This window comes from Tachyglossus aculeatus, chromosome 4 (assembly GCF_015852505.1).
Source record: "Tachyglossus aculeatus isolate mTacAcu1 chromosome 4, mTacAcu1.pri, whole genome shotgun sequence".
Classification (NCBI taxonomy): domain Eukaryota; kingdom Metazoa; phylum Chordata; class Mammalia; order Monotremata; family Tachyglossidae; genus Tachyglossus; species Tachyglossus aculeatus.
In genome coordinates this window covers 61,922,534-61,950,121 of record NC_052069.1, presented here as the reverse complement: position 1 = coordinate 61,950,121, position 27,588 = coordinate 61,922,534, and the positions used below count along the sequence as shown (strand labels likewise).

General features: G+C 42.4%; 1 protein-coding gene across 3 annotated transcripts in view; it reads right to left on the bottom strand.

The window, feature by feature from the left end:
* STXBP3 (syntaxin binding protein 3) overlaps positions 1–27,588 on the bottom strand; it is an 88,961-nt gene that overhangs the window by 1,596 nt on the left and 59,777 nt on the right. For all 3 annotated transcript variants that reach the window (XM_038745276.1, XM_038745275.1, XM_038745277.1), the window contains 10 exons: positions 27,316–27,440; positions 25,557–25,661; positions 25,344–25,401; positions 24,933–24,998; positions 14,416–14,496; positions 11,602–11,740; positions 8,004–8,110; positions 6,673–6,765; positions 3,718–3,803; positions 735–883 (listed from right to left, as the gene is read on the bottom strand). In XM_038745276.1, coding sequence (XP_038601204.1) covers positions 735–883; positions 3,718–3,803; positions 6,673–6,765; positions 8,004–8,110; positions 11,602–11,740; positions 14,416–14,496; positions 24,933–24,998; positions 25,344–25,401; positions 25,557–25,661; positions 27,316–27,440 — 1,009 coding nt within the window. The remainder of the gene's footprint in view (positions 1–734; positions 884–3,717; positions 3,804–6,672; positions 6,766–8,003; positions 8,111–11,601; positions 11,741–14,415; positions 14,497–24,932; positions 24,999–25,343; positions 25,402–25,556; positions 25,662–27,315; positions 27,441–27,588) is intronic.

Sequence of the window (27,588 nt, the reverse complement as noted above, 5' to 3'; positions counted from 1 at the left end):
AAATCTTGAAGATTTAATCATATAATTACTTATGACTTATTACTTATTATTCTACTTATTTTACTTGTACATATCTATTCTATTTTACTTTGTTAGTATGTTTGGTTTTGTTCTCTGTCTCCCCCTTTTAGACTGTGAGCCCACTGTTGGGTAGGGACTGTCTCTATATGTTGCCAACTTGTACTTCCCAAGCGCTTAGTACAGTGCTCTGCACACAGTAAGCGCTCAATAAATACGATTGATTGATTATGAGAGAAGCAGTGTGGCTCAGTGGAAAGAGCACGGGCTTTGGAGTCAGAGGTCACGGGTTCAAATCCTGCTCCACCACTTGTCAGCTGTGTGACCTTGGGCAAGTCACTTCACTTCGCTAGGCCTCAGTTACCTCATCTGTAAAATGGGGATGAAGACTGTGAGCCCCCTGTGGGACAACCTGATCACCTTGTAACTTCCCTAGCGCTTAGAACAGTGCCTTTCACATAGTAAGCGCTTAATAAATGCTATTATTATTATTATTATTATGAACAGATCTAAAATGAAAACTTGTACTTCCCAAGCGCTTAGTACAGTGCTCTGCACACAGTAAGCGCTCAATAAATACGACTGAATGGATGAATGAAAAAAAGCCCTCGGTGGGGAAAAAGCACTGTATGACTTAAAACAGGTCTAGCAGCCAGCATTTTAATTAAGCAGAGAATCACATCAAGACATTCCAGACTGTAATTGAAAATTCTTACCAATAATAACTTCACAAGATTTGTGTGCCTGAGAAACTTCATAAGCACAGCGCATCTCTGAGTATGTAATTCCTCCAATTACAAAGACAATTAGCTTTGACCCATTCTTTCGGTCATCTAAATAACTTGTCCTGGGTTTCTGGCGGGCGCTAAAGAAAAAAAAAATATACAATTTGCTGATCAATCAATCAAGGGTATTTGCTGAGTGGATACTGTGTGCAGAACACTGAATTAAGCACTCTGATGATTTCATGCCATATCACTCGCGTTGGAAGAAAGTCTAATAATGCTCAGCCTTTCCACAAATTAAGATTTTTTGGGGGGGAGAAATTACTCCAATTTGGGAAAGGAGACGATTCAGGCAGAAAATACAAATCCCACCTCTGCCACTATTTTCCAGTTTGGGCAAACACCACTATGCCCGTGTCTCAGATCCTTAATCTGTGACATCAGCACTGCAAAAGTCCCTAATAATCGCATCAAGATGTCATATGGATTGATGGACCAGGAACAAAATGAGCTCTGAGTTTGGGGGAAGAAGAGGGTCAGAGATTCAAGTGTACTAAAGTCTAATTAAGCTCACCCTTTCCACAAATTAAGATTTTCTCGGGGGAGAAATTACTCCAACTTGGGGAAGAAGAAGATTCGGGCAGAAAATGCAAATCCCACCTCTGCCGCTATTTTCCAGCTTGGACAAACACCACTATGCCCGTGTCTCAGATCCTTAATCTGTGACATCGGCATGGCAAAAGTCCCTAATAATCGCATCAAGATCATCATCATCATCAATCGTATTTATTGAGCGCTTACTGTGTGCAGAGCGCTGTACTAAGTGCTTGGGAAGGACAAATTGGCAACATATACAGTCCCTACCCAACAGTGGGCTCACAGTCTAAAAGGTGTCAAGATGTCATATAGATTGATGGACCAGGAACAAAATGAGCTCTGAGTTTGGGAGAAGAAGAGGGTCAGAGATTCGAGTGTACTAAAGACAAGTCATTGTATTTTTTAAAACTTGATAGGTTTTTGAAGCTTTTCCCAGTGGGTGTCAGTTTGGCAACCCTGTATTTTTGTTTGGCTTTCCATATCTATCCGTTGCCTACCCCTCTGCCACGCTACTGTTGGATTGTGAGTCTGTTGCGGGGCAAGGGACTATGTCTATAGTTCATTTGTGTATTTTTTTCCTAGAAATATCACAACCGCTATTAGGCAGTTCTGATGCGTGTCAAGTATTCCAGGCGTGCCCGGCAACCTAATGGTAGGTGCCGCACGGAACATTTGGACTGCATGCTTGACATGCCTAAGGCGGAAAAGAGGCTTCGTGCCGGTTACAAGAAGTAGCAGACTCATTCAAAACACTGATTTTTCCCAATCAATTGTATTTATTGAGCGCTTACTGTGTGCAGAGCACTGTACTAAGCGCTTGGGAAGGACAAGTCGGCAACACATAGAGACAGTCCCTACCCAACAGCGGGCTCACGTCTAGACAACTAGGAAGTTCTGAAGAGCAACTTTTACAAACAGGACTTATTTTCCAGCGTGGCTCCGTGGGAAAGAGCCCGGGCTTTGGAGTCAGAGGTCATGGGTTCAAATCTCACCCCGCCAATTGTCAGCTGTGTGACTTTGGGCAAGACACTCCACTTCTCTGGGCCTCAGTTACCTCATCTGTAAAAATGGGGATTAATAATAATAATAATGTTGGTATTTGTTAAGCGCTTACTATGTGCCAAGCACTGTTCTAAGCGCTGGATTAAGCCCTCTGTGGGGCAACCTGATCACCTTGTAACCTCCCCAGTGCTTAGAACAGTGCTTGGCACATAGTAAGCGCTTAATCAATGCCATCATTAAGTCACTTCTCTTTGTTTCAGTTCCCTTATCTGTAAAATGGGGATGAAGACTCTGAGCCCCACGTGAGACAACTTGATTACCTTGCATCCCCCCAGGGCTTAGAACAGTGCTTTGCACGTGCGTTTAATACCATCATTATTATTATTATTTGACTTGTAGTGACGTTTTACAAAGTTGTTGGATAAACCATACTTTTTCTTTCAGTGATTTTTGTATTACTGCTGCAGTTTGACATTTCTAAAGTTTCCTTTATGGCCAAGGGCAGGAAATGGTCCACAGCCCATTTACAGGTCTGGCGAATTTGGTGCAGCGGAAGGCCGGGGGCGGTTCTGACGGCCAAAGTTGCTCTCCTGCAGCAATGCACACGCCTCCTCGCTTACAGGGCCACAGCTGCGATGGAAGACAGAGCGGACTGGAAGAAGGTGAAGAGGGGCCCCGATGGTGGAAACGGTGGTGGTGATGGGTCCGGGGCAGTTGTCCCTTTGACCCACTGGCTAGCATGCTCCCAAAAAAGGAAAAAAATGCTCCCCCTCAAAGCATGCTTCCAAAAAAAAAAAATAGAGAAGCAGCGTGGCCTAGTAGATACAGCACAAGCCTAGGGGTCAGAAGGACCTGGGTTCTAATCCCAGCTCCGCCACTTGTCTCCTGTGGGACCATAGGCAAGTTACTTCTCTGTGCCTCAGTTACCTCATCTGTAAAATGGGGATTAAGACTGTGAGCTCCATTTGGGACAGGGACTATGTCCAACCAGATTATATCTACCCATTGCTTAGTATAGTGCCTGGCACATAATAAGTGCTTAATTAATAATAAAAATAAATAAATAAAAATAAATAATCAATAAATAAATATAAATAAATAAAAATACAAATAAATAAAAATATAAATAAATATAAATAAACATAAATAAATAAATATAAATATAAATAAATAAATAAATGTAAGCAAACATAAATAAATAAATAAATGAATGAATGAATGAATGAATGAATGAATAACAAAAAGCCAGTGCTCTGCAACAGGTTCCCAGTCTCTGGATTTCTTCTTCTTCTCCTCCTCCGCCTTGTCCTTCTAATAGGCTGCACTGCAATTTGGGATTTTCATTCACTGACATTTAGCAAAATGGATAAGCTACCTGACGGCTCCTGAGCCATTCCACACCATAGGACACTGAGAGCAGTAAGGCCATTCCTTTGAATCTAATCTGTTGTCGATGGCATCCTGAGAAAGAAAAAAACGGTTAATTTTGAAAAGGTTACTATGGGTTCTAAGACTTTCTCAGAAAATTTCAAATATCCACTCTTACCACTGACACTGCATGAATGGATTTATACATTTCTATTGCAATTATATGAATGCTAACTTTAGCTGCCCTTTCTCAAAAATCAGTGTGATTCTTCCTCCCTTAGTCTGTGAATCCTATGTGTCCACCCTGCTTAACTTGTATCTACCCCAACACTTACGACTGTGCTTGGCACATAGTAAGTGCTTAACAAATACCATAATTATTATTCACGGTGGCCGCGTAGAATTTGGAAGTAGGCCGAAACAAATGAAACCAGCATGAATAGTTTTATTTTTAAAAGTTACATCACTTTGGACTAATGCTGGTTTAACTCCTTAAGGAAAGAGTTTTATTTTCCAAACCCCGAGAAAATGTATCTCTACCATTCATCTCATTATTCATGATCTGATTCCGTGAGCTGTCTGGCAGACCTTTGGAAAGCGCAACATATAAAGCAATCTTTCAATTACTAGAATGCCAATGTCACACTCATACTCATTCTGATGACAGGAAAATGGCATGGTTCTAAGAGAATACATTTAACTAATGATTATTATGGTTATTATTATTATGGCATTTATTAAGTGCTCACATGTGTCAAGTGCTGGCGGAAATAAAGTTCCTGACCTGACAGGGGACTCACAGTCTAAGTAGGTATTCCTTACTTACTATTAAAGAGTTATGTTGCTGTTTTGGTAAAAATGGAAGCATCTGCTGCTGTTTTGGTAAAAATGGAAGCATCTGAAGGAGGCTCAATAAAAGAAATGAGTAAAGTCTGGGATGAAGAAGAGTTTATGCTAAATTGGAAAGGTTCAATGTATTTATTTTTTATTTTTTAATGGTTTTTATTAAGTGCTTACTACATGCCGGGTACTGTACTAAGCACCGGGGTAGATAAAAGCTAATTCATTCAATCAGTCAATCGTATTTATCAAGCACTTAGTGCGCAGAGCACTGTACTAAGTGCTTACTCAGGTTGGACAGTCCACACACAGCTTTAATCCCCATTTTACAGATGAGGTAACTGAGGCACAGAGAAGTTAAGTGACTTGCCCAGGGTCACGCAGCAGACAAGTGGCGGAGCTTGGGTTAGAACCCAGGACCTTTGATTCCCAGGCTGTGCTCTTTCCATACTGCTTCGCGTAACGCTTCTCATTCTTTTCATACGGAGAATTAAAGAGCCTCTGGGATTTGCCTACTCTTGTGAGATGCAGTGTTGCCTAATGAAAAGAACACAGGCCCAGGAGGCCGAGGATCTGGGTTCTAATTACCGGCTATGTAATCTTGAGCAAGTTACTTTATTTTACTTCTCTATACCTTAGTTTCCTTTCCCTCTTATTTGACTGTGGGACTGGGACTGTGTCTGACCTGATAATCTTGTATCTGCCCCAGTGCTTGGCACAAACACAGTAAGCACTTAAGTACAACAGTAATAATAATTATTATGTTAGGGTTCAGGAGTGACAATTCTCAACCTACTAAGACAGTAGTTCAAACGACTCCTTAGCTGTACAGCTGCTTCAGGAATGGGGACAAAATATTACACCACACGGACACCGGTGCTTGTGACATATAAATGGTGAAAACACTGAGAAAAATCAGACAATACAGAGTAGGTGGAACAGTAGGGAGATTTTGAGAATTTGAGAAGGAACTCTAGATTGATGGCCAAGGAAAATTTTCTTTATTAATTCATTTTGCAAACTGCCATATAGGATTATTTCTTTGAGAAGAAATAAACTTCTTGTTGAATGGCTAAAATTTGTACAAGCAGGCTATATTATCAACAAAAGACCTAGCAGGTGACAAATAAACCAAACTTTAAGCTTCGGTTATAGGACTGGAAACACCAAACGTCCACGTCAGAGACTACAGTCTTCTGACTTTGATTTGGCAAATTCAAATTTTGTTCCTTTAAGGACTGAAGGGTGTCTACAGTCATAAAACCCTTACTGCTGTAAAAACTTATTATGAATTTGTTTTTCAAGTTAGTTATATTACATTAAAAATCTTGGTTTAACATATTCTTATATTTAAATTCTTATATCTTATATTTAAATATATTGCATATATTTAACATATTTGGAGTATAAGAGGTTATGGGTTCAAATCCTGGCTCTGCCACTTATCAGCTGGGTGACTTTGGGCAAGTCACCTCACTTCTCTGGGCCTCAGTTCCCTCATCTGTAAAATGGGGATGAAGACTTTGAGCCCCACATGGGACAACCTGATCACCTTGTATCCTTCCCCAGCGCTTAGAACGGTGCTTTGCACATAGTAAGCGCTTAACAAACGCCATCATTATTATTATTATTATTATTATATTCTGTTCAGGATTATTTCCTCTTAAAAAAAAACAAGACTCTTACGAAGACTGGAAACTAAATGTCGTCACTGAGAAGTTGTGAGCCTAATGCAAAGAAAATGGAGCCAGGAGTCAGGTTCCAATCCCAAATCCTCTACTTGCCTGCCATGTGACCTTGGGCAAGTCACCTAACTTCTCTGTGCCTCAGTTTCCTCACCTGTAAAACTGGATTTACATACCCATTCTTCCTCTCCCATAGACTGTGAGCTCCATATGGGACAAAGACTATCTGCCCTGATTAACTTATACGCACCCCAGCACTTAGTACAGTCCTTGGCACCTAGGAAATGCTTAACAATTACCACAATTATTGTTATTATTATTACTAACACATAATTATCGAATAATTATAGTAGTAATAAGGGGTAGTTGCAAACTACACAGAACTTCATTTGCAGCTGCTATTTTTTTCATCTGGCGACATTAACGAGGGTTCTTACTTCCATGATATCCTTGATAATGGGTGTCCATCGAGACAGCTGAAATGTTTCTTCTGCGGAGCGGTCTTTTCTCAACAGTTTCCCCTGCTGAGACTTACATAAATAGAAATAAAATTCAAAAACTCTATTTTCATTTTGTTAATACGTTTTGGTTTGTTGTCTGTCTCCCCCTTCTAGACTGTGAGCCCGCAGTTGGGTAGGGACCGTCTCTATGTTGTCAACTTGTACTTCCCAAGCGCTTAGTACAGTGCTCTGCACACAGTAAGCGCTCAATAAATACGACTGAATGAATGAATGAATTAAATAGCATTCATTTTTCAGCTGTCTGAAAGTACAAATAACATTGTAAATTAGCTATACAAATCTGCTGTGAATTTAAAATCTTAAGCAGGGGGAATGTCTACCTATGGAAAAAAAGAGGTGGTAGTAAAATGCATTTTGTATCAAAATGTAGTTTACAGTTAAAACTTATAAGGGCATATAAAATACTTCATTATTTATTCACGTATGGTGTGCTTCTTGAAATTAAAACCTTCTTAACTGAAAAACAAACCAGAAACCAAAACCCACTAAGAATTTTTGTGCTATAAAATTTCTGGGAATCAAAGATCAATGTATTATTTACTCTACTGGTTTCAGTGTACAAATCCTCAAATAGGCTACGAATTGTTTTGCCTGATATAATCTGATTTCCACCCCCTGACTCGTAGTTAGAAAATTAGAATCAAGCCAAGGCACCTTAAGATTGCTGGGTATATCAATATGCTGCTATGGAATCAACTGTTAATTTACCCATTTGTATATGCCAGAAAGGCGTAAATGCTGCTAAAGAAACACTTGCCATGCAGATGGTCTCGGTAAATAATAAAAATAAAGCTAAAATAATCCTTGAATTCTGAAATTTAATCAGTCTTTACTCAGAAAAATAATTAGAATTACATGTTTTCAATGCAAAAAATCAATACTCTACTCGCAAAAGAGAAGCAGACATGAGGTAAAGCAACAGTAAAACAATATTGTAAAAGCCATCCGCAGGGAAATGACACAGAAGTACTTAGGGGAAGAGAGGAATAGGAAGGGACAGGTTTCTTTCAGAAGGCCACCATTTCGGGTCTTTACAGCCCTGATTATAAACGTGGGATGAATGAGGTTGGAAATCCACTTCAGAAGGCTGTGGGGTTGAGCACCCCTGTTTTACCCATGATCTCCAAGGTTATAGATAAAAATTACATTTTTGGGAAATAGGCCCAAATGCTTTGGATGGCAGAAAGGAAACGTATTTCAAAGCACAAACAGCGGAGGACATATTTATAGGTTGCAGTATTTCTTACTTGGGGAACAATAGGCACCCCCAGATAACTCCAGTTACGGATCATGTCTTCATCATTTTCTAGCTTGACATTCTGGACCAATTTATCCAAATTTTCTTGGGTTGTTCCTTGCATGAAAGAAAACAAATGCATATCTTCTTATGTAAATGCCACTCTGCCTAGTAACATCTGTGAACTAAACGAGTTTCCAAACAATTACCAAAGAGGAGCTCAATTCTCCCAAATTTTGAAGAGGTGCAAATGTGGGTTTGGGGAGGTAAAAGTTCAATATTTCATAAATGGGAACATTTGCTTTGCTCCATACAATACCACAAAGCTGAATTTAACACGCTCTTGGAAATGGGAGAATCATTCACTGAAATGTTTAATTGAAAACGAGACATCTCTCGAACACTTTAATAGCTCCCTTTTGAATATTCATCTCTCATTTCATTAGGGACTGAGTCTGGTTTAAATTTTTCCTTCAGTAATATGAAAAAGAAATGAGTGGATTCCTTAAATCTATGAAATCCTGAGGCATTTTGCACAAATCAGTTTTTCAAGTATAGAACTGAGCCACTCATTGATGATCTCCAGATAGCATTCCCTGTTTAATGGTCGTTCCAGGCCCCACCTCCAACTTTTTTAGCCATTTCGAATCCCTTTCTCACATTCCTTCTCTCTTTCTCCATCTCTACACTGATCCCTGGCGACTTCAATACCCACACGGATGTTCCTGGTGACGCTTCCGCTGCCTGCTTTCTATCACTCTGCAACTCCACTGACCTCCTGCTCCACCCCAGCTCGCCCACTCACCAATTTGGACACACAGGCGAACTCATTATCTCCAGCCACTGCACAATCTTTACGCTCACCAACTCTGAAATCCCTCTATCTGACCACAACCTCCTCACCTGCCTTCTTTTCCACACACCTCCTCCCCACAAATCTGTGCTAGTCCTCCACAGAGACTTCTGATCTTTTGAACCCGTCCGGTTTTCTCAAGCCATCACACCCCCTTTAGCCTCTATACTCAAATTACCTTCCCTTGATGGCCAAACGGACGGTCTCAACGGCACCCTCTCTACTGAACTCAACTCTCTCGCTCCCCTTTCCCTCTGTCTATCTCTTGCCATTAGCCCACAGCCCTTGATCACCTGCAGAGTCCGCCTCCTTTGCTCTTGGGCACGAGCTGCAGAGCGCTGCTGGCGGAAATCTAGCCATCAGGCTGACCTCGTCCACTTCAAGTTTATCCTTATGTGCTTTAACTCTGCCCGCTCCTCTGCCCCGCAAAATTCTCTCTCCATCCTTGACACCCATGCCCACTGCCCTCACCAGCTGTTCCAGACGTTTAACTTCCTCTTCAAACCTCCTGTACCCCTGACCTCCCCCATCTCTTGCTCCCCGTGACCGGGCCACCTACTTTACAGAGAAAATTGAAACCATCAGGTGTGAGCTCCCTAAATTCCCCCCTGCCCCTCCCCAGTCCCTCCCTACTCCTGCCCCATCTTCAGCTCTCCCATCTTTCCCAGCAGTATCTCAAGAAGAGATCTCCTGCCTTCTCTCAAAATCCACCCCCTCCACCTGGGCATCAAATCCCATTCCTCTGCACCTTACCAATACACTTGGCCCCTCCCTTTCTCCCTCCCTCCCTTCCACTGTTTGCTCTCCAATGGCTTCTTTTCCCACTGCTTTCAAACATGCCCACGCCTCCCTGTCCTAAAAGAAAAAAAAAAACCTTCCTTGATCCCAAAGCTCCCTCCAATTATCACCCCATCTCCCTTCTACCATTTCTCTTCCAACTCCCTGAGCGAGTTGTCTATACCTGCTGTATCAAGTTCATCCCTTCCGATTCTCTCCCTGCCCCTCCCCAATCTGGCTCCATCCCCTTCACTCCACAGAAACAGCCCTCTCGAAGGTCACCGATGATCATCTTCTTGCCAAATCCAATGGCCTCTACTCCAACCTAATCCTCCTCAAATTGTCACCTTCCTTTGGCATTGTCGACCACGCCCTTCTCCTGGAAACATCACCCGACCTCGGCTTCGCTAACACTGTCCTCTCCTAGTTCTCCCCCTAGCTGGTTGCTCATTCTCAGTCTCTTTTGCGGGCTCCTCCTCTGCCTCCCACCCCCTAACTGTGGGGGTCCCTCAAGGTTCAGTTCTATGTCCCCTTCTATTCTCCATCTACACCCACTCCCGTGGAGAATTCATTTGCTCCTATGGCTTCAACTACCACCTCTCTGCAGATGATTCCCAAATCTACATCTTCAGCCCTGATCTCTCTCCTTCTCTGCAGTCTTGCACTTCCTCATTCATTCATTCAATTGTATTTATTGAGCACTTACTGTGTGCTGAGCACTGTACTAAGCGCTTGGGAGAGTACCATAAACAGACACATTCCTGTCCACAATGAGCCTGCAGTCTAGAGGCGGGGAAACAGACATCAATACAAATAAATAAAATGACAGATATGTACATAAGTGCTGTGGGGCTGGGATGGGGGAAGAACCAAGGAAGCAAGTCGGGGCGATGCAGAAGGGAGTGGGAGAAGGGGAAAGGAGGGGTTTAGTCTGAGAAGGCCTCATGGACCTGCCTTCAAGACATCTCTACTCAGACGTCCCGCCATCTCCTCAACCATAACATGTTTAAAACAGAACTCCTTATCTTTCCACCCAAACACTGTCCTTCCCCTGACTTTCTCATCACTGTAGATGGCACCACCATCCTTCCTGTCTCAGAAGCCCATTACCTTGGCGTTACCCTTGACTCCTCTCTCTCCTTTAACCCACAGATTCAATCCATCACTAAATCCTGTTGATTTGACCTTCACAACATCGCTAAATCCACCCTTTCCTCTCCATCCAAACTGCTACCACGTTAATTCAAGCACTTACCCTATCCCAACTTCATTAGTATATTGTCTCTCTCCACTCCAGTCCACACGTCACTCTGCTGACCAGATCATTCTTCTACAAAAACATTCACGCTACGTCTCCTCACTCCTCAAGAAATTTCAGCGTTTGCCCATCCACACCAGCTCATCTAACAGAAACTCCTCACTCCTGACTTGAAAGCACACAATCACCTTGCCCCTCTCCTACTACAACCCAACCCGCACAGTTCGCTCTTCTAATGGCACACTTCTCACTGTACCTCAATCTCACCTATCTCACCGCTGTCCAGCCCAAGTCTTGACTCTGGCCTGGAACGCCCTCCCTCTTCATATTCAACCAAACAATTATTTTCTCCTCCTCCAAAGCCTTACTGAAGGCACATCTCCTCCAAAAGGCCTTCCCTGACTAAGCCCTCCTTTCCTCTTCTTCCACTCCCTTCTGCACTGCCTTGATTTGCTCCCTTTATTCATCCCCCCTCCCAGCCCACGGCATTTCTGTACATATTTATCATTTTACTTATTTACACTAATGTTGGACTCCCCTTTTAGACTCACTGTGGGCAGGGAATGTGTCTTAAATTGTACTCTCCCAAGTGCTTAGTACTCTCCCAAGTGCACACAGTAAGCACCCAACACGACTGACTGAATGACCAACACAACATATAACAGGTTATGAATCATATTTGAGATTACAATGCTATGCTACAGTTAAAAAAGCACATACCATTACTACTGAAGATATAAAGCAGGATAGCTCTTATTTTATCGTAATTGTCGAGATTTTTGTTGAACAGGACGGGTAGGAGCACTCGCATAGAATCTTTCACCTTCTGTCCCTCAGCATCACTTCCAAGGGCTAGGTCCTAGATTGGAATTAAATAGGGGTTGAGAAATAAAAATGTTATTCAAGCCTGTATTTTAAGTACATACATGGTCTTTCAACACTGCTAAAGTGAAGCTAGTGGCACCGTTCGATGAGCCCCTTCTTTAATGCTCTCTTTAAATTAGAAGCAAGGTGATTAAGTGCCTTAGAGTCATAGGACTTGGGCTCTAATACCACCTGCCCGTTGGGTGGTCAATCACTTAACTTATCTGTTCCTCGATTTCCTAGCCGTAAAATGAGGAGACAATACTCGTTCTCCCTTCCCTCAGACTGGGAGCTCTGTGTGGGACAGGGACTATGTCCGACCTGATTGCCTTGTATCTTGTCTAGTCTACCCCAGAGCTTAGTACAGTGCTTGATACATAATCAATCACATTTTACCAATCAATTGTATTTTTTGAGTGCTTACTGTGTGCAGAGCACTACTACGTGCTTAGGAGAGTACTATATAAGAGTTGATAGACACATTCACATTAAGTACTTAAATACCACTAGTATTATTACTGAATTCAGGATAGCTTGGCTCCAAATTATATCCCCAATTTCTTGACTGGCAGTCTGTACAGTGCTATGGGTTTCCCTGTCCCAGACCATCACAGCACCCGGGTAAGAGACTTAAAGAGGCCTGGATGAGGATGGGTGATGGAAAAATCCAAAGCCTTTATGGTAGAGAAGAAAAGGAATTTATTATAATCCATTGCCACCACAATCCATTCTGGGACACACAAACACACCCCCGAGGGCCACATTGAAGCAGAACATCCTCATTTATATCCTGGATGTGAAGAACGAATCTTAAAGACAGCAAACAGGCAGGGAAAAAAACAATACACTAAGTTCTCCTGTAACAAAGGGTTACATTTGTGATGAACCCCATGCCGAAGAAAACTCAGTGTAGTAAGTGCACAACTACTTCTTCCAACAGGCCACTGAGTTCTATCCGGCTAAATCAATCAAACAATCAATGGTATCTGAGCGCTTACTATGTGCAGGGCACAATACTAAGCTCTTGGGAGAGTACAAGCACTCCTCCCCACAGCACCTGTATATATGTTTGCACATATTTATTACTCTATTTATTTTACTTGTACATATCTATTCTATTTATTTTATTTTGTTAGTATGTTTGGTTTTGTTCTCTGTCTCCCCCTTCTAGACTGTGAGTCCACTGTTGGGTAGGGACCGTCTCTATATGTTGCCAACTTGTACTTGCCAAGCGCTTAGTACAGTGCTTTGCACACAGTAAGCGCTCAATAAATACGATTGATTGATTGATTGATACAATACGACAGAGTTAGCAGGCACGTTCCCCGCCCACAGCGACTACACGGAGAAGCAGCGTGGCTCGGTGGACAGAGCATGGGCTTGGGAGTCAGGTCATGGGTTCAAATCTCGTCTCCGCCAATTGTCGGCTGTGTGACTTTGGGCAAGTCACAACTTCTCCATGCCTCAGTTCCCTCCTCTGTAAAATGGGGATTAAGACCGTGAGCCCCACGTGGGACAACCTGATCACCTTGTATCCCCCCAGAGCTTAGAACAGTGCTTTGCACATAGTGACCACTTAACAAATACCATCATAATTATTATTATTATTGTTTACAGTCTAGAGAACGGGTTTACAGTCAAGAAATGAGCTTACTGTCTAGAGTGTTGGAAGAACAATCCTAAACATTCTACCAAAACAGTCAATGCTAAAGGTGCTTGGCACGTAGTAGGAACTTAATACCATTAATAAAATCAATCAATGGTATTTATTGAGCACTTACTGTGTGCAGAGCACTAAGCACTTGGAGAGTATAACAGAGTTGGTAAGCACTTAGTAAAAGCAGATTACAAAAGGAATGAGTTTATAAACCAAAGCAAATGAGAGACTACACAAAACAGTACACTAATTCAAAATGAGACATTCTACACAAGACTACACTAATTCAATAAACATGCTTCTAATAGAGTCCTAAAAGGTGTTAAATTATGGTTCTAAAATCCATGAGGAAAGTAGAGGTTTTTCATGGAGAAAGCTCCGCTACAAGTTTGTTTGCAGAATTCAATACTATGCTCAAATAACTCGAGATATTTCACCCAACCTTTTTTTTTTTTAATGGCATTTAACTGCTTACTCTACGCCAGACACCATACTGAGCACTGCGGCAGAAGAAAATGTATCTCACATTCTTAATTCCCATTTTACAGAGGAGGTAACTGAGGGACAGAGAAGTCAAGTATCCCGCCCAAGATCACGCAGTGGTAGAGTCGGGCTTATACTTCAACTGCCATCTCAAAGATGTGAAGAGCCAACTGGTTATGCACCCATTTTCAAATAATAAAATACTTTATTAGAATACTTTATACCTTCATCACATATTAGCACATGCCCGATTTCCTTGAAAAGTATTTGAAATAATAAAGTATTATAATTATAATAAAGTATTATAATACTTTATTATTTCAAATACTTTTCAAGTACTTTACTCGAAAAGTATTTGAAGTAATAAAGTACTATAATTATAATAAAGTATTATAATTATAATAAAGTATTATAATACTTTATTATCTCAAATACTTTTCAAGTAAATCAGGCGTATGCTACTATGTGATGAAGGTGAAGCCTATCTGAAGTACGAGTGGATTGTTTTCTTCATCTACGATTGCACTTACCTGTTCTGTCTTGCAGAGCTTTTCAATTTCAGGCTTGAACTTACTCATGCAGTCTTCTGCTAAATTCAGATGGACAACTTGCTGTAAAACAGAATTGAGGACGCTTTAGTTTTTGTGTGGTTAATTGGAAAATGTTTACATGAAATTCAGTTATTCTCATTTGAAAAAAGCCAGTCTCCTTACTGGTTTCCCTCCTCAGGCCTTGCCTCTTTTCAATCTAGCCTACATGTGACCCTCTTGAAACTCCATTAAAAACTCATCACCTTCTTCCTCAAAAACTTCCGAGGTTTAACCATCTTCTCGCACCTTGCACCTAAACCTCCCAACACTGGCCACATTAACTACACATTCTCTCTTCCTAGTTTCATTCAATTCATTCAGTCATATTGACTGAGCTCTTAATGTGTGCAGAGCACTGTACTAAGCGCTTGGGAAGTACAAGTTGGCAACATATAGAGACGGTCCCTACCCAACAACGGGCTCACAGTCTAGAAGGGGGAGACGGACAACTAAACATGTAGACAGGTGCCAAAATTGATCTCACCAAGTAAATCTTCTAACTATAACTCACTCAAAAGTCACCCGACTCCGGATTCACTGCTCAGTTCACCTGCATGGAACGCTCTCCCCTTAAATATGCCAAGCCAGGCTCGGAACCAAACTTCAAAACTTCCCTAAAAAGCTGCATTTTCCATGTGACACGTCTTGACTAAACGCCAGGTTCCTGGTTATGCCACTCCATCAGCCATGTAAGCCCTTAGGTATAAAACTGCTTATTATTCATTTACTTTTGTAGTTTGTATCCATGTGCTGGTCTTTCACCTATTGTAGGTTTGGAAATTTGAGTCTGCTGTCGAGAGGCAGCAGGAATTATGTGTTTTATCTCAACTGTGTGTTCCCAAGCACTCGATCCAATGTTACAGAGAGCAGCTAGGCACTCAATAAATGCTGCTGCTGACGATAAAATGAAAATTAAGCCAATTTAATTATAATAATAATAATGGCATTTATTAAGCGCTTACTATGTGCAGAGCACTGTTCTAAGCACTGGGGAATTTACAAGGTGATCAGGTTGTCCCACGTGGGGCTCAAAGTCTTCATCCCCATTTTACAGATGAGGGAACTGAGGCCCAGAGAAGTTAAGTGACTTCTTGATAATTAGTCACTATAGACTACCTTGCTGGGAATAATTTCAGATTCTAGAATAAAACATATTACTAGATAAAAGATAAAGCCACCCATTATGCAATGGTATCAATGGTATCTATTGGATGCAAAGCACTGTAGTAATCAGTACTTGGGAATGTAAAGCAGAGGCAAGACATAGTTTCCTTGCCCTCAAGGAGTTTCTAACATGAGAAATCTAGACAGAAAAAAGATTATGTGCGATTAGTGGAAGGAGGAAAAAATCAGGATATAGCAGGAAGTAATACAACCATACCAGAATAGCTTAATAACAAAAAGTACAAATATATAAATACACACATGTGCTGAGGCTAAGAATACAATACATATGTGCTAAGAGTGAATTCTTTGCTAACGTGGCTGGGGTACTGTGAATTAATCGGGGGAAAGTTTCCTGAAGCAGGTGGGTAAAGCAAATCTTTTCTCGGCTTGCTGAAGCTCTCACTTTGTTGAAAATGAAATGATATTTTATTTTCTGAGCTGTCATGGAGTTTCCAAATTAAAAGTCACTTTCCTGTATGTTTCTCTGGCACTGAAGGCAAATAATCACTGGTTTGGAGAGTGTGCCCTATCTCCTATTTATAATCCCTGGGGTAGCAGGATTTTTAAGGGTCAAAGTCAGGACACTTGAGCACTTCTGTCCTCTAGCATTTCTTTGGTTCCCAGCATTAATGAGTCCCTAGTATTTGAAAGTGCTTACTATGTGCTAAGCACCCTACTACACAGTCCCTGACGCGGAGTCGACCCCCGGCCCATGTTTGTACAGATTTATTACTCTATTTATTTTACTTGTACATATTTACTATTCTATTTATTTTGTTAATGATGTGCATAGAGCTATAATTCTATCTGTTCTGACGATTCTGACACCTGTCTACATGTTTTGTTTTGTTGTCTGTCTCCCCTTTCTAGACTGTGAGCCCGCTGTTGGATAGGGACCGTCTCTAGATGTTGCCGACTTGTACTACAAGCGCTTAATATAGTGCTCTGCAAACAGTAAGCGCTCAATAAATACGATTGAATGAATGAATGAATGAATGAATGACCCAATGGGATCCCAGTTTAAGTTTAAGAGCAGGGCATCTGAGAAGGCTGGGGTACCAAGATTGGAGAGATTAAAGCCCTGAGCACTTATTGCAAACAACACTGACTCCACATGCCACAGCAATCATTATATGCACACGATATGGGCGGGATTGCTGATCAAGCATTACATCAATATTGGTGAAATGACCGTGTTACCGAATCTTATTATTTGTGGCTTTAGCTTGCCATTTGAGGTTGAAAACGGCTCGGGGCATTTGTGGGTGAGACTCCTTTTCTTGTATCTGTGGTATTGCCAAAAGCCTATCTGTCTGTATGCTTAGGTCAAAAAACACATTTCAATTCAGGTCAGGTGAACTGAAAAATGTTGCTTTTAGTACGCTTCTCTGACGTGTCATCGGTTACCGTCAACAATAATCTTAGCAGACAATTGGTTTGATCTACTACAGCAAATCCACCATTTCTAAGCTCTTTCCTCTACAAAATTGGACACTATCACCTATGCTTCACTGCGTACACACCTTTACATTATATCATTTAAATTATTTACATTAATGTCTGCCCCCTGCCCCCCAAGGCTGTAAACTCATTGTGGGCAGTGTACGTGTCACTAACTCTGTTGTATTGTACGCAGAGCACTCTGCACTGAATAAACACTCAAATACCACTGACTGATTTAACATAGATTCTATCTGGATGTCAATGACCTCTCAAATAATACTGCCAGCATCTCTTCCCAATGTGAATAAACTATAAACAAGCAAAAAACCAAAACAGATTAGATTTTTTAAAAACTATTTTACTTACTAGGATGGCACTTTATGGAAACATGAATCCTCAACCTAATTTAGTTTCCAGGGGACTCTCAGCCTATGTCCTGCACGATAATCTACACTATATCCCATTAGTAACAACAGAAAATGATGTTGGGTCCCTGAAGGCAGATTCTGTGTCTTTTCTATAGCACAGCAAGCATCCTGAGTCACTTAACTTCTCTGTGCCTCAGTTACCTCATCTGTAAAACGGGGATTAAGACCGTGAGCCCCACGTGGGATAACCTGATCACCTTGTTTCCTTCCCTGCGCTTAGAACAGTGCTTTGCACATAGTAAGTGCTTAACAAAAGCCATTATTATTATGGTTAAAATGCAGACTGTGCCCTATCTACTTGCTTCGCTATCACTCTCCCACACTTCTATATTTTTCACTAAGTAGGGAGTATTTTAAAACATATATTGGAAATTTACATGATTAGGTTACTTTATTTCAACAGTTCTATTAGCCCATACTAAGAGCACTGACTAGCAGCCAGAAGGTCTATGTTTTAGCCTAGTGTCAGCAGCAATTTCAGGCTAAGTACCCAAACCCCCATAATACCTATTTTTAAAATGTTGGAGTGCTGGAGCAGACCTGAGGTTGGAAAAAGAGACGTACTACCATTTCTCTGCACAAACGACAGTCCTCTAATCCCCTTCCTGAACTAAATTAAAAATCCTCTTCATGCTTACGAATTTTTAAAAATCAATTTTCCCCTCCTATCCAAAGTATTGAGGTGGTTTGTCATTACTGTACATCAGGCTGTTCTGACTTTTGCCCAGCTATGCTATGACTTGGTAAATGATCCAACTGCTTTAGTCTGGTGACAGTTTTAAAGACCAGGCAGGTCAAACTAATGCCCTCTTGCTGTTTAATGGGACCTCTTTATACTCATGCATGCTCTCTCTTTCTTTCTTTCTTTCTCTCTCTGTCTCTCCCCCTATATTCCCCCATCTCATCTGGGTCCTAACTTTTCTCTGCTCCTGAAGGGATACTGAAATATTTCTCCCATTTCTCAGAAAGCAGGATAGTTAATCATTAGTCAGTCATTTTCCATCTAGCCCACCCCATTTTTTTTTTTCCCCATAATTATCCTCTCTCCAGGGCATTCCCATACTACCTGGGCAGAGTGTACAAGGAAATAAAGCAGATTAAAGTTCATGCACCTTTACCCCTACTCACAGGATTCTTGCCAGTCAAGCCTGGATTAGCATTGGCATTTGTTGGGGCATAAACGTGATTCAGGGATAGTCACAGAGGATAATGGAGGAGGGGTGGGGGGTAAAGAAGGTATCTTCTGCAAAGTTTACACACAAGAAGAGCTCAGGAAGTAGACAGAAAAACTCAGTGAAGAGGCAGAGGAAAGGAAAGGTAGCAAAGAGGAAGAAGGCAGGTACACAGGCAGCAATTCTCCGCTCCCGCTTGCCGATTTCTTTTCCCCTCAGCAAGTTTCCTAGCAAAAGTTCAGGAGAGATTTTCACTTCCTTCCCTCTCTCCCTCCGCCCTCCCTTATTTAAAAATGCCGTGCTCCTTTCACAGCTCCTGCTGCAGACCTGGGGAGTTGGGAGGGAGCAGGGAGAACTGAGAAAGGAATGATGCAGGGACTCTACGCTGATTTGTGCACACGGGGCTATTGCGGTTTGAGGGAAGGGGAGAGGCTGGAGAAATAAGTAATGAGAGGAGCTGAGGACACCAGGGAGGGTGGTATGGTTTTACGATCACCGATTCCATTCTGGACAGCTGCATGCCAGACAGGGTGAACTCATTCACCACAATCCTCACATGGGTTCCAGGTGAGGCTAGCCACTACTCTATTCCCGCTTTTAAAACCAGCTTGTAAAATGTCCTTGGGCAGTGCGTATTTCCTCAGCTTCGGTTCGCAAAATGTGGCAACCATCCCATTTCTCCCACTGTTAATACCCTGTGGGAGATGGAAAAGAAGTTAGCCTCCGGGAGGGAACCCAGGCCGGATGTTTCCCAACCCTGATTTGCTATCGGTAGATACCACTTCAAGCTTCAGCTTCAAGCCTTCATCACAACTTGAAAAAACCGAAGTTCAGCTACTTTCAGCGCCTATGCAGTGTTGCAGTAGTAGCGGCAGGAAGGGCGTTTATTGAGCACCCCCTTAGGTGCAATTACTGTACTGAGCACCAAGGAAGAACAAAGCAGAGAACTGACACATTCCCTGCCCACAAGGAGTTTAAACTCTAAAGGAGGTAAATATGTTTACAAAATAATCAATCAGTGGTATTTATTGAGCACTTACTGTGTGCAGAGCACTGTACTAAGCACTTGAGAGAGTACAGTAGAGTTGACAGACACGGTCCCTGCCCAAAAAGACATTAAAAATATTAGGGAAAATGGAGAGCAGAAGAAAATGTACATAAGTGCTGTCGGGCTAGGGATGAGGTGCATATCAAAGTGCTTTAGGGCTACAGATTCCAGTGCATAGGGAGGATAAATATGGGAAATGAGGGCTTAGGAAAGGCCTCTTGGAGAAGATGTGATAGTAGTATGGCTTCGAATATGAGGAGAGGGGTGGTGTGTCTAAAATGAAGGGGAAGGGAGTTCCAGGCCAGAGGAAGGACATGGCTTAGAGAAGCAGTGTGGCTCTGTGGAAACGGCCCAGGCTTGGGAGTCAGAGGATGTGGGTTCTAATCCTGGCTCTGCGCGACCTTGAGCAGGTCACTTAACTTCTCTATGCCTCAGTTACCTCATCTGTAAAATGGGGATTCAGACTGTGAGCCCCTCGTGGGACAACCTGATTACCTTGTAACTACCACAGCGCTTAGAACACTGCTTGGCACATACTAAGTGCTTAGCAAATACTATCGTTATTATTATTATTAAGGGGTTAGTGATGGGACAGACAAGCTCTCAATCCAGTGAGTAGTTCTGCATTACAGGAATGGAGTCTGCAGTTTGGGACGAGCAGGGGATCAGCCAAGTACGGTAGGAGGGGAAGAGGTTGAGTGCCTTAAAGACAACGGTTGAAGTTTCTGTTTGATGCAGAGATGGATGAGCAACAACTGGAGACTTTTGAGGAGTGGGGCGATGTGAACTTTTTCGAAAAATGATCCAGACAGCAAGATTGAAGTAGAGCCTGGAGAGAGGAGAGGTCAGCAAGGCTGCAGCCGAGGCAGGATATTATAAGTACTCAGATCAGCAAGGCAGCAGGTTGGATGAAGAGGAAGGGGAGGATTGGAGAGACGTTGTGAAGGTAGAATGGATAGGATTCGGTGACAGACTGAATACGTGGGCTGAATGTGAGAGACGAGTCGAGGATAATGCTAAGGTTACAGACTTGTGAGGCAGGGATGATGGACGTGTTGCCTATACAAGCTGGAAAGTTTTGGGGAGGGCAGGGTTTGGGTGGGAAGATGAGGAGTTTTGCTTTTGATATGTTAAGTTTGAGGTTTCGGCAGGACATTCAAGTTAGAGATGTCCTAAAGGCAGGAAGAAATGCTACACTGCACAGTAGGAGAGCCATCGAAGGTGGAAAGTTAGATTTGGGAATCATCCTCCTATTGAAGCCGTGGAGCAAATGAGCTCTCAAAGGGGGGAGGAAGAGGGGGAGATGACGAGGAGGACAGAGCAGGAAAGGGACAGGTCAAGGATGAAAGGGAGCTTACTTATAATGGAACGGGGGTTCCATAGGCCACACTTGGCAGCAGCTGTGGAGGGAGCGGAGGGAGGGGAAATCAATCAATCAATCGCATTTATTGAGCGCTTACTGTGTGCAATGCACTGGACTAAGCGCTTGGGAAGTACAAGTTGGCAACATATAGAGACGGTCCCTACCCAACAGTGGGCTCACAGTCTAGAAGAGGGAGACGGACAACAAAACATATTAACAAAATAAATTAAATAGAATAGATATGTACAAGTAAAATAGAGTAATAAATATGTACAAACATATATACATATATACAGGTTCTGTGGGGAAGGGAAGGAGGTAAGACAGGGGGATGGAGAGGGGGACGAGGGGGAGAGGAAGGAGGTGGCTCAGTCTGGGAAGGCCTCCTGGAGGAGGTGAGGTCTCCGTAGGGCCTTGAAAGGAGGAAAAGAGCTAGCTTGGCGGATGTTGGGAGGGAGGGCATTCCAGGCCAGGGGGAGGACGTGGGCCGGGGGTCGACGGCGGGATGGGCGAGAGCGAGGCCTAGTGAGGAGGTGAGTGGTGGCAGAGGAGCGGAGGGTGCGGGCTGGGCTGGAGAAGGAGAGAAGGGAGGTGAGGTAGGAGGGGGCGAGGGGATGGAAAGGGTGCGAGGGGTGGGGAGGGTTTGGATGGGAATGAGTTGGCAGGGGCCTGGGCAGGGAGAGGGGATGAGGGGTGGTGATGAGAAAGGAGAACTTGGATGGGGCGGGGAGGAGGGGAGGGAAGGGGTTGGAAGGGAGGGGTTGAGGGTTGGCACTGGTACACAGGGATTCTGGGGAGGGGGCGGGGAGGAGGTGGGGGAAAGGGAGGGAGAGAGCTGGCTGGGAGAGGGGAAGGGGAAAGTGAGGACTGGGAAGGGCACATGGGAGCAGGGGAATTGATAGTTCATGGTGAGGTCAGCGAGGTAAATGACAGCACAGTGACCAGTTAACAATTAACATGCAACAGCAACAATAAAATAAGCAGGTGGTGACATCACAGAGAGTAGTTAACAATTAACATGCGATAGCAACAATAAAATAAGCAGATGATGCCCAGAGCAGAAGGCTGAATTGTCCATAGGTCAGTCAAATCAAAAAGGCTAATGGCAAGGAGAGTGAATGAATGAATTTAAGACAGAAATGGGTCCTAAACTAGAAGAGTGGGAGGGAGAATAGGTATATATGTTTGTACATATTTGTTACTCTATTTATTTATTTATTTATTTTACTTGTACATATCTATATAGGTTTGTACATATTTGTTACTCTATTTATTTATTTTACTTGTACATATCTATTCTATTTATTTTATTTTGTTAGTATGTTTGGTTTTGTTCTCTGTTTCCCCTTTTTAGACTGTGAGCCCACTGTTGGGTAGGGACTGTCTCTATATGTTGCCAACTTGTACTTCCCAAGCGCTTAGTACAGTGCTCTGCACACAGTAAGCGCTCAATACGATTGATGATGATGATGAGAAGAAAGACATGGGATAGTCCATTGTGGGCAGGGAATGTGTCTACCAACTCTGTTGTACTGTAGTCTCCCAAGCACTTAATACAGTAGTCTGCACACAGTAAGCACTCAATAAATATGACTGACAGTTGAGAGTGAGGTACAGTTGGAAGAAAAAAACAGAGTGAATTGGGGAGTAGGGATTGTACGGATTATCAGTCAATAGGTGGTATTTCCTGAGTGTTTACTGAATAATAGTGATATCGTGTTATCCGTTAAGCACTTACTATGTGTCAAACATTGGAGTAGGGGAAACACAATCTGTTCCAGTCCCACCTGAGGGAGAACAGGTACTGAATCCCCATTTTATAGATGAGGAAACCATGGCACAGAGAAGTTAAGTGATTTGCTTACGGTCAAACAGCTGGCAAGTGACACAGTCATAATTGGAACCCGGGACCTCTCGACTCCCAAGCACTTGCTCTTTCCACTAGGCCACATAAGGGGAGGGAGGTAAATTGACAAAGACTGATTCGGAGCAATCTGGGAAGCTGGTGGAGGTTGTGTGCAGAGTGGAGAGATGTCAGCTTGAGGAGGAGACAATATTAGATTTTAGAAGAGTCACTGGCCTGGCAGAAAGTCAGCTCCTCTCTCCCCACCAATGTCACTGGGAATGTTCTGGGAAGAGGCTGGCCCCTCTGTCCTGCAGGGAGAAAGCTCCAATCCCAGTCCCCCAGGGCTTAGTTGAGCTCTCCCAAGGGAAGACGGAAGGGAATTCAGATGGTTGGTAGATGGGCTTTGCCTGCATGTTGCCCTGAGGCGTTCTTCATGTAGTAAATTTATTTCTCTACTAAAGTATTTCTCTACTTTTTCCTGGGGAAAAAGGATGCTAATTCAGGTTAATTTTGTTATTCCCTTCATTTAGGGGTTATCCTAGATTAAACCCTTTTGCCCTAAAACCTAACAACTGGCATTTGACTCCTGTTCATCATTTCATTCATTCATTCATTCAATCGTATTTATTGAGCGCTTACTGTGTGCAGAGCCCTGTACTAAGCACTTGGGAAGTACAAGCTGGCAACATAAAAAGGCGGTCCCTATCCAACAACGGGCATAACAAGCAGACACGTTCCCTGCCCACAACGAGCTTACAGTCTAGAGCGGGAGGAAGGAAAAGGGATGGGGTTTCTGAACTGGCTTTCCGAGGGAGCCTCCGGGCTGAAGGTGGAGGCCGCCGCCGGTTCCTCACTCAGCTTGGCTCCAACGGTTTTAAACTTCCGTGGTTATCAATATTATCACACACACCTTGCCTCTACTATTTTCTGTTGTGATCTTTTCCCAACTGTGTTGCCAATTAAATCCAGATTTTGATCATTTGGTTGTGTGGGAGTCTGTTTCAGTCACAGTACAGGCCTCTCGACTGCATTCTGGTGGGACATTTTAATCTCACTTCAGCTTTGGATGACAATGAACAAAGAGTGGTCAGCATTTTAGCTCTAGTTCAGTGGTATATGACAGAACAGCCCCAGTTTTGATGTCCCAAGGATCAAGTCTTGGTGAAGCCTAAATAAGTGGGTTCTGAAGTTATATGATCAAATGGGGCTAGTTAGGCTGAAGGGGAAATATGGGAAGGTGGAAAGGACAGTTCAGTAAACCTCACCCTCCGAATCCCAAAAAAGCCAACTCAGGATTAGAATCTTCTTAAGAGTCAAATTCAGCCCATATCCACTTCACCAGTATTTTGTGAGAATAATCAAAAATGTTATTTTTTTGGTTTGGTTCAAACCACCAGTCCCTACCTGGCATTTCAGATCTTGGTAAAAATGAAATGAAAAGCCAGAATATAGAACCCAAACTCAACAACTCTTCTACCTCATAAGGATGGGGTACAAAATGATAATTATTTTCACTAGCCTTTCAGATCCTGCTGCTCACATTACATATAATTTTGCCATCTGTAAAATGAGGATAATTCCTTCCCACTCTCTGGCTTAGTGATGATGTAAGATAAAATGAGATAATGAGTGTGAAGCACTAAGTTCCTCAGAGAACAAAGGCAAGATATTAATTCAAGAATTATTATATAATTATCAGTTATATATCTCAATTTCAAGTTCCTTCTGCAGGAACCTGCATCATTTCCTTCATCTCAAATGCACTGAAATACAAAGGAAGAGGAAGAGAAAAGGTACATATTAAAAAATCAGGGGAATCTTATATGTACCAAAAAGGAAATGTAATGAAATTAAGCAATCTAAAACAATGTACAAAAAACAACATTATCCCCCAAATTGTGGATTCCCATTATATGGTTTGCATATATTGTTCTATCAGTACACAACTTCTGGCAATAAGACAAGCAAAATTTGCCTGAATGCCGCCTACCTTGGTAATCTGTTTACGGAAATGGGGCATCTTCTTCATCAGCTGGGTCAGAGCACTAAGCGAAGCCTGGAGAGAGTAAACATTCCTAATTAAATTGGCTCTTGAAAATGAATACTTCCTTACCTCCCTCCCTTCTTATTTTACCATCTTTAGATCTTGTCCTAACCCTAAATATCATCAAACGTCTGCAAAACAATTCTACACCAGGTGCTCATCAGGACTTAACGCTTGTATGAGTGGTTCTCAAATAAATTATCTTGGGGTCACTCCTAAAGCAACCACAACATTTCTATGACTGCAGTTCCATGACAAACTGAAGTTATCCAGGCAGTAAGAGCTTACTCAAACCAAAAAAAAAAAAAAAAAAGAAAATCAATTTCATGCTGATTTAATGAGCGAACGCAACTTTACCTTTCCTTCTGTTGCTTTTTTGGACGATGAAATCTCTTTCATAAGCTTGGGGAGCTCTCTGCCAGATTGGAAAGAACAAGAGATAACTCTATTACCATAACATGTTAGATCTCTATAGCGTGCCATTAAGATGTTTAAAGGGTTTGAGGTAAAAAAAATGCATTCTTTAATGCTCAGGATAGTATAAGACACACATAATGGAGTAACACATACTCTAGTACAACTGCAATATGTCGGTGTCGAATTCTGACCCAGAGGTCATCGTCTTCTTCCAGGAATGCCTCCTTTTCCTTTCCATTAGGTCCATCAGTTTTATATCTACGGGTAAGAATGAACAGTCTAAGACTTTCAAAAGAAAAGGAATAGTACAAAGCAGAATTGCCAAGGGGCTAAGAGTACACATATTTCTAACATCTACTGATTAGAACTCAGGAAATTAGCAGGCAGTTATTCAACTACACTATTTTAAGTTGGGAAACACTGAATCACAAAATGTCTCTATCTTCCCCATTTTTCATACACAATGAGGCAAGTTCATAAATAAAATACTGATCGCCACAGTTACTAATCCCTCCTCAAATCCCCCCAAAATTATTCTTAACCTTCATTCCCAGGAACACTTTGAAGAAGGGGGTAGTTTGGACAACAAAATAAGGAGATGCCTTCCTACTTCTGACTTCAATCCTAGGCAATCAATTGTATTTACTAATTACTGTGCGCAGAGTACTGTATTAAGCGCTTGGGACAGTATAATATAACAGAGTTGGTAGACACGTTCCCTGCCCAATCTTCAAACCTCTTACTGTTTCTGGAAGAAGGGAGGCACCGTAGTAGCGTCATAGTATATACTTTCAGAGCCTCAGAGAGTTACAACAAACACCCTTTGAAGGGCTGAGGACACTCATGCAAATTCTGAAGATATCTCACCCAACTTTTCCCTCACGTGTACACTTTAGGCATTCAAGGTCAATCAACAGTACTTACTGAGCATTTTTTGTGTGCAGCACACTGTACTAATTATTTGTAAAATATAATCCCTGGCCCCAAGGAGCTTAAAGTCCAGCAAAGGGAGAAGGACAAATAAATGAGATGTTGGAAGGAGTAATTCAGTATAAAGGCATAGACATAAGTGCTGTAAGGTCGGTAGATGAGTATCCAACGGCACAGGTGGAGTGGAAGGGCTGAAGTGGAGCTTGGAGGACGAGGCTGCAAGGTAGGGAGATACATTAATCAGGGAAGGTCTCCTGGAGGAGGTGTAATTTCAGAAGGGTTTTGAGGATGGGGACAACAGTGACCTTCCAGACGTGAAGGAGGAGGAAATTCCAAGGTGGAGGGAGGGTCTATTGTGAGCCCATTGTTGGACAGGGATTGTCTCTATCTGTTGCCCAATTGTTCTCTCCAAGCGCTTAGTACAGTGCTCTACACACAGTAAGCGCTCAATAAATGCAATTGAATGAATGCATTGTACTCCCCCAAGTGCTTAGTACAGTGCTCTGAATATATACTAAGCACTCAATAAATGTCACTGATTAAGTGGTTAAAATAAGCTGCTAAAATATCAGCTGGGGTATGCAGGCTGCTCAGGAATAGTTGGGTCTCTCCTCAATAAAAACTGCCTCAGCTTCGGTGGCCTCGTGTTTTGAAGAAACAATGAGAGGCAAGCAAACAGGACTGTGAGCCCACTGTTGGGTAGGGACTGTCTCTATATGTTGCCAACTTGTACTTCCCAAGCGCTTAGTACAGTGCTCTGCACATAGTAAGCGCTCAATAAATACGACTGATGATGATGATGACTGCAGCCAGCATTTCAAGTGCACAGATACCGTGGTTTTGCATACCAGTAATTCTATACCATGGTTTTCTATTTCTTTCCTGATGTTACCCAGCATTTTGTTTGCTTATCTGTCTGCCACCATACAATGGACCAGTGATTTTGAATGAATGAAAGTGTAGGTCTTCAGATTATACTTGCTTGTATGTATCGTTATCGATTGGAAGCAGATCGTAAGCCATTGCTTGAAAGGTGAGTTCGTGAAGTACAGTGGAGACTGGGTCAAAACCACGGTCAATTATTAGAAGCTGGGAATGAGTTTTACCCTGGAAATAATTAGATAAAAGAAACTTAACAGTGGGGTGGTGGTGCTTTACAACAACCTCCTAAAAAAAAAAAAGACTCAAGAAGCCACAGATCATAATACACTTAGTGCTATAACAACTGTGTGATTGAAACTAGCAACTAAATGGA